The 11,943-nt window shown below is 47.5% G+C and overlaps 1 protein-coding gene across 5 annotated transcripts in view; it reads left to right on the top strand.

The window, feature by feature from the left end:
- The first annotated feature begins 1,340 nt into the window (after nt 1–1,340).
- The window catches only part of DCUN1D4 (defective in cullin neddylation 1 domain containing 4), a 68,753-nt gene continuing 58,150 nt past the window's right edge, over nt 1,341–11,943 (top strand). For 2 of the 5 annotated variants that reach the window (XM_060012566.1, XM_060012564.1), the window contains exon 1: nt 1,341–1,443. In XM_060012566.1, the coding sequence (XP_059868549.1) occupies nt 1,419–1,443 (25 nt within the window). In that variant the 5' untranslated portion in view covers nt 1,341–1,418. Of the gene's footprint in view, nt 1,444–1,825; nt 1,909–11,943 lie in introns of those variants that run through there. The other 3 variants (XM_060012569.1, XM_060012567.1, XM_060012570.1) reach the window with 3 other exon arrangements.

The following is an 11,943-nucleotide window of genomic DNA, read 5'->3' as shown; positions in this document are numbered from 1 at the left end:
TGCAAGTCAAAAGCCTTGGCTGTATAAGTCTAAAACAAAAACGACTGTTTTGTTACTGGTCGTTCTTAGTGTCATCCATCCTCTGAGGCAGGAGGGTGGATTGGCCCCGCTGCAGGATGGCGCAGGGCTTCTGCATATAGAGAAGCGGTGTTTGTGTGTTGTGGCTGGGATAGGAGGGGGACAGTCCTCCGTTAATATCTCAAAATATCATTCCGCTACAATAATATGGTTGAGTGTGATGAGTTGGTTTGAAAGCCTTAAGAAAAACTGGTCGGAACTCATGAAAATGGTGCGAATTCTTGACTTAGGAAACTCAAATGGTCAGAAGTCACCTAAATTAACGCCTTCCTCTGCCAAATAACAGCCAGTTTTGTTTTCTGGACAGTTTCTTGGCGTTACTGACTTATGCGCTTACGCTAATTGTCCTTTGAGGGCTGGTTACTTGGCCCCTGGACTCGCCGACGTGCCAGACTGAGCCCGAAGCTCAGAGGGTGGCCCTGGGTTTCCTGCACGCTGTCTGGGGGAGCGCACATTGTGTATCACCGACAACGCAGCATTTGAAGCCTTTAGAACAGCTCATTTGTGATGAAGGAGGAAAAAATGTGCTGTCTCCGGAAAAGTGCATTTCGAAAACGAGGAGAGGATGGGCTGTTGTACAAGAAAGAATTTGTTCCTCACCAGAGAGTTTGCTGGAAATGAAGACGCGGCGATGCTTTATCCAGTTTCTAGCTGTACGAAACGGCTAGCAAGAGAAGTCCCAGTCCAAGTTCGGCGCGGACTGGGCTCCTTCAGAGAGCCGCTCGGAGGCGTGGAGACAAGCAGGAGACTCCGACGCGTCGCGCCAGGCGCGAGGGAAGAGCTGATTCCCCTACTCTGTGCAGCGGGATGCAAGCCGCCCCAACTGCTCTTCCCCTCTTCGGTTCTTCGGGAAACACTTCGCGTGCTTTGTTTCAGACGCCAACCCATCTTTCTCGGTTGGTCTACAGCTCCACCAATCCCGCCCGCCCAGGGCGGGGCCTCAGGGTCAAGGTGGACCAATTCCCCAGCCTCGCCCGTACACGCGCTTTCGGATCCCCGGGGCTGAGTGACAGTGGTCGGGTCCAACCTGCTCTCCCAGAACGTGGCCTCCGCCAGGGGCGTTAGGGAACGAGGCGCCGGAACCAATCGCATTGGACCTAGGGGGGCGGGGCCTCTTTGCCAGCTCCAGACCGGCGCTCTCCGCACTCCCTTTGCCAAATGAGAGATGAGGAGGGGCGGTCGTTCAGTCAAGGTTCAGCCACTGGAGGAGGAGAGGTGGGCGGGTCGGGAGTGCCTGGCGGCGGGTCCTCAGCTCCCAGCCGAGGTGCGGCGAGCCGGTGGGGGGACCGCGAGGCGAGCGCGGGAGCCTGGGCGGCGAGCGCGGTGTGAGCTACCCGAAAATGCACTCGGATGCCGCCGCTGTCAGTGAGTAACAGAGAGCTAGCCGGCCGGGAGCGGGCGGCTGCCAACACTCTCTGCTCATCTCCCACAGTCCCCGCTCTGCGCCTCCAGTCCCAAAACGCACCGGGAGACCCTGCCCGGGAGCCACCCCTTCCCCTCCCGGGGCCAGGGCGGGCGGTGACGCTGCGGGCGGCGCGGGGCGGGGGCGGGCGTGGGGGGAAGGGGCCGGCCTGCCGGGGGAGGGCGGAGGTGAGGGGGGTGGGGACTGGCTCCATTTCAGTGTTGGGGGAAGGGGGGGCGGGACGTGCGATGAAGGGCCGGGACCAGAGTGTCCCGGGTGAATGGAGGTGGAGGCGGCGGCGGGCGCTAGCGAGCAGGGCTGGGGGTTGGCACCGGCGGCGGAGGAGAGAAAGGGAGCGAGCGAGCGGGGCGCAGGGGTGAGGATTTCCTAGGGGCCGAGCGGTGCGGGCGGCTCCGTGAGAAAGGCGGGTGAGTGCTAGGGGAGCGCGGGGGCGGGGACAATGGGAAGAAGGGCTGGATGGCGGGGGTGGGGGGGGAACAATGGGGTGGGGGATTGGGGGCAGCGGCCGTGCGGGGCAGGAGGGAGGGCGAGGAGATGAGGGCTGATGTAATGGGAAAGCGAATGGTGGGAGGGATTGGGGTGTGATGGGATAGTTGGGGAGTCCGGCGGGCGGTAGGGCCTTAGGAAGCGTGGAGGGGTAACTGGGAGTGGTGAGAGGAGGCAGACGTCGGGGTAATAGGATGGAGCAGGTGTTGGGAAGGTAGGGTAATTGGGAGTGGAGAGGAAGAAGGTGGGGAGGGTTTGGGGTGACGGGTTGGAGGTAGGGGTAGAGGAGGTGCAGTGGGGGTGAAGAGCTGGTTGGGAGGGAAGGGAGGTTGGGAGGGGCCGGGGCAGGGGTAAAACTGTCTTGTCCAGATTCGGTCCGCGTGGGGCTGGGGGGAAGGTGTCAGACTACGCGTTTGGGGGAGGTGTATCTTCCCCCGGATTAGGGCCGGGTTCCTTGAGGGGGAGCTCTGAGGTTTGGGGTGGTTGGAAAGGAGGGGGCGGGGCTGAGGTGGAGGGGGCGGGGGAGGTGCCCAGAGGTTGGCGCTGGCCGCGGTTTCCCCCGAGCGGCGGGAAGCGAGGTCAGCGCTGGCGCGGGATCTGGCTGCGGGAGTGGGAGGCGGGGCAGGGGAGCGGGCTGCGGGTTTTCCGTGGCGGGAGACGGAGGGGTCGGCCCTGGAGGCCCGGAGCGTGGGGCGGAGGGTGGTCCCTGGCGGTCCGTGGATTTGGCAGTCTGTGACGCAGTTGTCTAATTTCTGGTCGTCAGGTGTGGAGGCTGGTGCCTCGGGACCCGCTTCCCTGTCGGGAGGGTCGGACTACAGGCCCCGCGCAGCGCCCGCGGGGCGCGACCTCTCCCAGCCTTGCGGAGAAGGCGCTTTAGGGGTTTCCCTTAGGGTCTGGCTCCAGTCGCCGGGTGTGAGGCGAAAGGCAGTCCCGCGGAAAGGGGAAAAGCAGTCCTGCAGCATTCTGGGACTTGTAGTCCGGGCCGCGGTTGGGTTGGGTGCACGTGGGTAACTGTGGAAACGAGTCCCAGAATGCAGCGCGCCCCTCAGAGCTTCCCAGCTCTGCTAACTCGTGCTTTATTCCCCGCGGACTCGAGCGTGTTGTAGGGCGGTGCTCCTGTCCCTTGGGACCTTCTCCCTGTGTCAGCGGCTGGGGGAGAGAACCAAGCCAGACGCAGTCCTTTCGCACTTAGGTTCTTGATCCCCGAGTTGACTATTTCCCTCTGCGTTTGGTGACCTTACTTATAGAATAAATGCTTGGTTTTGAACCATCTAGTCCATAGGTTGTGGGAAAACGTTCAAGATGCAACACAATCTAAAGCAGCGTTTAGGATGGTGTATATTTGTGGCATCCAGTGTATATAAACACTAGGTTAAAATGTTCCATCTTAGACAAATCTGGGAATGCAGTGGAGACACATGTAAACCTTGTGAAGATAGTATAAATTATGTGTTTGTAGTTCTTGGGCTGTTTGGATTGCCAAAGGAGAAGGGGACTTTTGGAAAAAGGATGGGCTTGAAATGAATGACTGTTGGAGACGGCTTAATGGAATTGAGGGTGGACATGGTCCCATTCATTTAAGCCAGCGTGAAAATGTGAAGATGAGGGAAGGGTATATTTGATGTCTTCAGTTTTCAAAGAAGCATGGGAAGCAAATGAGACTAGAGGAAGGTAAACTCAGTGCAGGACCTTAAGAGGTTTCCATGTTTTTTCGTTTCTGTTCTTTAATATTAGAAACCATCCATTTAGACTGTAGAATCTCCAAACATCACATCCTTTGCCAAGTTTTCTTTACCATTTATATGCGATGACTCCAAAACCTGTAATGATTAACTCAGAGATGACAGAGTATTTTTATGTGTTGTATAGGGTATTTTGAAACTGTTGGTAGCATGGTCACTAGAAGAGTATTATGATGACCCTAATGATAAAAATTTTACCAAGAAGTCCAAAGATTTGGAAACTGGTATGGTTACAAATGAACTGAACTTGAGTACTTGTGTGATTTTATCAGGAAAAGATGTATATCTATTTTATATTTTACTTAAGCTTATGGTGAAATACCCAGGAAATCCTTTGTGATATGTAACATGGTCATGTTTGTTTGTTTGTTTTAATGTGCATGTATCACTGGAATTTGCTCTTGTAAAGGGTGAAGTGTATGAGGTTGAAAACAAGAGCTGTACAAGATGGTGTTTTTAAAGAAAATATTAGGCTAGTCATTTTTTTCCCTTTTCTTTTTTTTCAATTTCATCCCAAAGGGCAGGTGCCCTATACACACACAACACTTCCTCTCCCCCAGCCCCCAAACCCTGGGTTCCTGTACATAATCACCTTATACTTTCTGCTCTGGTTTTTAGGTTCCTCTTTGATTTTTGGCCTTTGGGGAGGTTCTGTGTTTTCTTATGAACAAAATTTTTTGACTGTTTTAAACAGATGGTTCCAACTTAATGATGGTTCGACTTTACACTGGTGCTAAAGCAATATGCATTTGATAAAAGCTGTACCTCGAATTTTGGATTTTGATCTTTTCCCAGACTGGTGATGTATGATAACTCTCTTGATGCTGGGCAGCAGGCGGCATCCCGTCAGACACAGCAGCTCCCAGTCAGACACAATACGCTTATTACCATTTTGTACCCAGACAGCCCTCCTGTTTTTCACTTTCAATACAGTTTTCAATAAATTACCTGAGATATTCAACATTTTATTATAAAATAGGCTTTGAGTGAGATGATTTTACCCAAGTATATGCTAAGGTAATAAGAGTTCTGGTCATGTTTAAGATAGGGTAGGCTAAGCGGTTATCTGTAGGTTAGGCATATTAAATGCATTTTCGACCTAGGATATTTTCAGTTTGCAGTGGTCTTACTCAGGGTAAGTGGAGGAGGATCTGTACTGGTAAGAATTTTCAGGTTATCTTGTCAATAACGTTGCCAGGAAAGAAAGCCCCTCATTTTCTCCACTTCAGAGGATTTCTGTACTTGTACTCTTTTCTTCCTCAGTTCTTGCCTCCAAGAATTACCCCTATTAACACTTGATCACATTTTTTTCAAATATTATTTATCATTATATCCTTTTCTCTTTTCATCTTTAACTGCTCTCAGAAGCTCTTATTAGCTTATTGCTTGCTTCCTGACAATAATATATGCTTTCATTTTTCTCATCTTGATAATAACAGTCTTGCTTAGCAGTGTAAAAATCATGGTTTCAGAAACTGACCTCATGATGACTTTTGTTGTATCAGTTAGGATGCCTCTGGCAAATAACAATATTCAATCAAACATGGCTTAAGTAGTAGAACTTATTATTGTTAGCAAGAAGTTTAGTGATAGATGGTTCTAAGGCTGGTGCAGAGTCCTAATGATGTCTTAAGAATCTAGGCTCTTTGTATACTTTTTTCCTCTCTTAGTATTTGGTTTATCAAGAGCCTCAGGCTCATTGCCTCATGTGTGCAATATGGTTGCTGCAGCACCAGACATCATGCCTATGTAAGAAAAGGAGGGAAGGAACATACTTCCTTACAGTTCCCTCTTAACAGAGTGGAGTCTTTTTCTCACCTTGGTGACTTCCTCTTTAGTCTCACTGGGTAGAATTGACCTCATGCCACTGCTAGTTGTGAGGGTGGTGGAGAAAGTGAAAGTCTGGCATTTTCAGCTTCTGTTGTGGGATGTGGACTTTGCTAGGGTGGAAGAAGGGTGAGGAGAATGCTCTGGGTTAGTAGCCTGCAGTTATTTCCCTGAATCAGCTACTTTGTCCAGTTGTCTCTGGCTTAGACTCAGTTTTTTTAATCTGTTTCATTCTAAAATAGAGATGACTTACTAAATATAGATAAAATTCTGTCAAGAGAAAAATACAGATTTACAGGCTACACATAAATGCTTGCCGTTATTAGAAATGGGCCATATATTTGGTTCTGAGCTTCCTAGTAGCCAAAATAAAGAGGAAAACAAGACCAATTAATTTTATTCATTTGGTTAATGAAACTGCAGTTCATTTAATAACCCAAGCTGGAAGCTTAGACATTTCTCATCCTCTTTCCCTGGTCAGTAGCGAGAGAGAGGCTGTATCTCTTCCCATGCCTGTCCTTTCTTTTCCATACCTATTGCCATTGCCCTAGGTCTGATCCATTCTTTCTTATGTTGTAATAACCAGTAATCCTTTTGCCAGGCTCAGCCTCCTTTTTATCCTCTCCATCACCAGTTGAATATCTTTGTCCTTACGATCCCCCTACTCCAAAACCTCAGAGACTCCTAGTTGCTTACTGAAATAAGACTCCTCAGAAGCTGGGGTTGAACCTGTTCTGTAGTTTAAGCTCAGTTTTGAATTCCCCCAGCACTGCTCCCTCCCCACTGCCTTCAGTGCTACTTCAGTGGGAGTTTTGTGTTCCTTGTTCCCTCTCTTGAAGGCTCTCTCCTTCCATTGAATCTCCAAAGACTGTTTACTTCTGTTCTCAGTTTTATCTTATTTAACAGTAGCTGCTTGTTCACTTATTTGTCCCCTCCCCAATTAGATGATAAGCCCCCTGAGATCTGGGACTGTGTCTTACTTAGTAACCACTTTATGGTCCAGCAGAATGCCTCGCTTAGGACCTCAGATATGTAATGAATTGAACTTAAATGGTCAACTCTTGAGCAGTTGGTGAACTATCTGGAAAATTTTAATGTTTCCTCCTGCTATCCTGCATGCCTCCGAGGTGTCTTTCATTGTCTTTAGATTTATCTTCCAGGCATACAAACTTATGCTTATTCATTCTATGCCCTTTTTTGACAAAGTTGTCCTGTGCAAACCAATTTAAGTAATATATATGTTTAAATACATGCAGATATCAGTTTTGAAGAATGTCTGTGGCATGGAGCAGTTCTCAGAGAGGGAGCGGAGTGCTGGTGATATGCTGAGGGGCCGAGAGCGTGCGTGTGAGAGTACGCGCGTCTGCTTCTGACCTGGTGTGTAACAGGCCGCCGAGGTGGGGAAGGCTTGGGCAGGGCTTGGACGGCCTGGGTGTGTCTGTTTTTCCCCTCTTCTTGTTTTATGACCAGATTCTGGTCCAAAGGGCTTATTTCTTAATGTTAACAATACATTGAGGCTCACTAAAGGCTTGCTTTCTTTAGAAAGTGAACTATGTTAGTTGGAGGTGAAGTTTCTGAGCCTCTGATGTTAATGCTAACATCTCTTCGTAAGTGGTCAGCTTAAATTAGAGTTAATAGCTTTCCACAGCTTATTCTTTTTTCTTATTCTGAGATTCAAGTTAGGAGAAGTACCTCTTGAGGGTTATTCTGTTAAGCAGAATGTACATTTAAAAATATTTGTGGCTATAAAAGAGGCTATAATTTGTGGCTTATGTTTTAAATAGAAAAAGTATTGAAATTTTAAATAGAATCATATATTTTAGCAATTGTTGCATGACTGTTTCAGATCTAAGGATCTTTTTTCTATCATGTTCAGTATTCTAGTAGACAAAGTAACTGCTGCTTTAGATTTTAATTGTTTTTCTTTTAATCAGAAGATGCCGTTAATGAGTTATTTTCCATCTAGGAAGGTAGGCTTGTAGTTTTTGAAACTACTAATTAATATATTGAGTAAAACACTAAATGATGCAGAAGAAGATCCCCACCCTCCCCAAATAACATTACCTCTGGGTATGATTTTTTTTAGTTCCATCTTTAAAGATATTTTCCTTGTGAATATTTTTTGAAAACCTTTCATTACTTGCTGGCTGTATCAGTAGTACTTGCAGAGATGGTGTGTCATCCATCTGTGTCCATGATGGCCTTTGCCAGTCTTCGGGGCCCAGGCTCTTCCTCTGATTGGGGAATTCTTACCATCAAAGGCAGAGCTGCCCAGATACACCCACACCAGGGTGTGAATCTGAAGCTGAAGGCAAGACATGGGAAGAAATTGGAAGTGCCTGGGGGCCATTTAAAGAGGATGGACAGTGGTGACCGCTGTTTCTAGAGGCCGTGGGAGCTGCAGTCCAGGCAGGTCCAGGCTGTGTCAATGGTGCACTCTGCAGTATGCCCTTAGGCATTATTTTGGTTGTACAGCTGATGTGCTTGGTCCTCTGGTTTTCCTAGAGATTCTGTGAACTACCCAATAACCTTTAAAAAAAAAAAACCACTGTTCATATAGCTAGTTGGTTTCCGATGCGCACAACTAAGAACTCGGACAAATCCAACATCCAGACCCGTCTTGGGTTGGTACTTGGCCGAGGCCCTTGTGGAGAAGAGCAGTGGTCTGCCTTTCCACCCTGGTTGGTCTCTGTTCAGAGTCCAAGAGTACTGGCTCGAGGTGACCCAAAAGGCTAAAGGGGGACACAGGCAGTGTCAGTCGGAGCTGCCTTTGCCAGTGGTCAGGCAGGACTCTGAGGCACGCATCAGTCACCCCACCGATCGCACTCTATGGAGCTCTTACTGCTGTCTTTGCCTGATTCCATCTTTGTCCCCCCACCCCCTCCCCAAAATTCTTGAGAATATTAGGTATGGAAATAATATTGGTAGAATATTTATTTTGTTTATCCAAAATTATATCTGACAGTCTTAATTGCTTTTTAATTGACTTTATTGAGTATAATTTACATTCTATAAAATTGTACCCATTTGATAAATACGTGTGTGTGTAACCACTACTGTAATTAAGATATAGAATGGTTTCCTATCTCCTTAAAGTTCCCTTGTATCCCCTTGCAGTCTGTACTTCTCTACCTCCCACCACAGTTTTTTTAAAGATTTTTTTGATGTGGACCATTTTTTTTTTTAAAGTCTTTATGGAATTTGTTACCGTATTGCTTCTGTTTTATGTTTTGGTTTTTTGGCCACAGAGGCATGTGGGATCTTAGCTCCCCAACCAGGGATCGAACCCGCACCCCCTGCATTGGAAGGTGAAGTCTCAACCCCTGGACCGCCAGGGAAGTCCCCCACCACAATATTTGGCTTTTAATATATATCATCTTAGGCCTCCTCTGTGTTAGTTGATGATTTGTCATTTTGCTGTTCATGGGGATAGTACAGTATAAAAAGGTGTAATAATCTCTCTCTGTCTTTTTACTGAACTGTTAAATCCAAAGAAAAACTATCAGTGCTATATAAATTATAAATCTGGTAATTAATACTTCACCACATAGAATGGGCTTGAATTAGATGACTTGTTCCCTTGAAAGATTTTCTGGTGGATGGCTTTTCTTGCTTCTCTGTGGGCCAAAGGCATACAATGCTAGGATTTGCTCCTTGGATACCACGATTTCTTTTAGTTGTTATCTGGGTCAGGCTGAGAAGCAGGAAAGCATAGTCGTTAAGCGTGGGCCCTGGTTCTAGGTTCTGCCTCTGTTAGTTGTGTGACCGTGGGTAAATTACTCAACTACTCTGTATAAGCTTCAGATTCCTCATGCATAAAGAATACCTCCTGTATGGTATGGAGTTGTTCAGTCAACAGTGTTTATTGAACACCTACTACGTACCAGGCCGTCTTCTTCATCTGTCATGAAGTTCCCCTTCCAGTGTGGGGGAAGATGCAGATAACAAGCAGGTAAATCATGTAGTATGTCAGATGGTGAGCGGTTCATTTGAGAAAACTCAAGCAGGGAAGGGCAGTGCACAGGTGCCCCTGTGTGTGCAGGGGGCAGAGGAGCAAGAGCAGGGACCTTGTAGTTGTACGAGGCTCAGTCAGGGAAGGCCTCACTAAGAGGGTTGTCGGGCAAGCGCTGGTGGAGGTGAGGGGGCATTCCAGGGAGAGGGGACACAAATTCAGAGACTGAGGAGGGGAGCAAGGCTGTAAATGAGGAACAGCAAAGAGGCTGGTGTGCTAGGAGTAGAGTTGGGGACTGGGCAGAGAGAAAGAAGTAGGAGGCAAGATCAGAAGTGATCCTGAGCATTAAATTAGATAGAACATAAAGTATTTAGAGAAATGCTTGGCCCTTTTCTAATGATTACTGTGTAATGACAATTCCTTCATTAGGCTTTAAAAGGAGACCCTTGAGAGGAAAACAGGTTATAAGAAAGAAAAGAAGCAAGTGAAGCGTTCCCTCACTTAGTCACTCACCAAACCTTTTTTCTTGCTGCTGGGTGCTGCTGTAACAGCATGACTGAGCCTGGTCCTCGTGTTTAAGGAGCTTCCTTCCAGCAGGCTTAGTGGTGGATGCAGAGAGGTCCTGCACAGTTGAAGTATGGGGCAGGGCAAGGTTATTTGGATGCCCAGGGTGCTTTGGGAACAAATAGGGAGTCATTAAAATTATACTTCAGGGAAGGGTTAGCTATTGTCATGTGGGTTTAGCTTTTGAAGTTTTATTATGTGAAGAAAAAGATGGGTGTGTGCCTGAGGGGTGAGGTGGGAGGGTGCTTTCCAAGCAGAGGGAACAGCCTGGCAATAGCATGGGTTTTGGATAGGCCAGAGCGAAGGGAGGCGAGGTGGAGGGATGGTCAGGAGCCATGGGGGAAGGGCTGAAAAGAGGCACCAGGGAGGGCTTATGAGTGGAAAGGAAGTGAGGGGAGAGAGAGAAGTTAGAGGAGGTGGGGCGTGGGGAGAGAAGAGGAACAAAGTGGGATGGGGAGGGGAGGGAGTGACACGTGTTTATATGCAGTGATTATTCTTGGGCTGCTCCAGCTGCCGTGCCTGCCTTAACTCATGTGATCCTCACCACAGCGCTCTGAAGTACGTTACGTAGGTACTGTTATCATCCCCACTTTCCAGATGAGGAAGCTGAGGTACAGAAAGGTTAACTAGCCTTCTCAAGGTCACACAGCTGATAGGTGGTGAACTGAGATTCTAACTCAGGCATTCTGACTCCGGGGTTTAGGTTCCCTCCACTGCCTATGAAATAATACTCACTGTTTTATCTGTGCTTTTCATTTAATCCTGTGGTAACCTGGCAGGTATATTGGAATTCCATATTTTGTCACTGTTATCTTTGTTTTGCAGTTGGTTCTTTTCTTCTTGGAATGGGTCCCAACAGAATAAGGTGTAGGATGAATTCCTCCCTTCCCACTGCTCTTCTTCCCCTCATTTCTGCCATCTCACAGTGACAGTGGGCGTTTAAAAATGGATTCTCGCTGGGCAACTGATTGTGGCAAAGAAGAGTATTTCCATACTTTTTCTTTACTCACTAATGAAATAGTCATTTTTAGTCTTAGATTTTATTTTAAACAGACGTTTGTATTAAGCACTTTTTAAACACATAATTTTTATATATAGGAGATACCTAACAAGATTGCAGAAAAGCCAGAAAGCTTCTTTCAGTAGAGCTACTAATGTAGTTTTTGTGTAACATCTTTGAAATGATTCTCTTTCCTTTTCCTGTAGTTGAGGGTGAGTTTAAGTCTTTTTCCCCTTTAAGATCTCTTTGTACAGATTCCATTCCCAAAATTATTAGACCGCAGATTACTTGTTCTTAATTAAACAGGAAACTGAGAAGGAGTGTTGTACATTCAAGTCCAGGCAACTGGCTATTGAAGTGAGAGTTTTAAAGACCTGTCCTCTTGTCATCCCTTCTGCCCTGTCTTTACTCTTTGATCTTCTGGGTTCAGTCTGTCTTAGTCTCTTCTATGTTGAATAATAATAGGGATTAAAATAATAAACCTTCATTAGTGCACAGTATGGGCCAGCACTGTGCTGAGGGCTTGGCATGCACCGTCTCAGGAGTCCTCACAAGCCCTTGTGAGGAGGGGCCTGCTGTTCTGGTCTAGTGAGGTTGGGTTATAGGCAGGGCCCTCAGCTAGGACGCCGCAGAGCAGGGACTCTAACCCAGGGCTTTCCGAGGCCAGAGCTGCACTCTTTACCGTAAATCTGGCCTCTTCTGACATTAGTGAGGTGAGAGGGTGATTTTTACTCTGAGCGATGGAGTGGACGGATCTCTGTTCTTCCGTGGGTAGGGTAGGGTGAAGAGAGTGAATCTAGGGCCCTGTGTACCTTGTTACGGTGGGAGAGCAGCCAGACCGGCTGTCCTGGAGTGGCCGACTCCGTTGAGA

The sequence above is a fragment of the Delphinus delphis genome, chromosome 5 (assembly GCF_949987515.2).
Source record: "Delphinus delphis chromosome 5, mDelDel1.2, whole genome shotgun sequence".
In the NCBI taxonomy this organism is placed as follows: Eukaryota; Metazoa; Chordata; class Mammalia; order Artiodactyla; family Delphinidae; genus Delphinus; species Delphinus delphis.
Note: the sequence above shows the minus strand (reverse complement) of the source record. Positions and strands in the feature narration are given on the sequence as shown.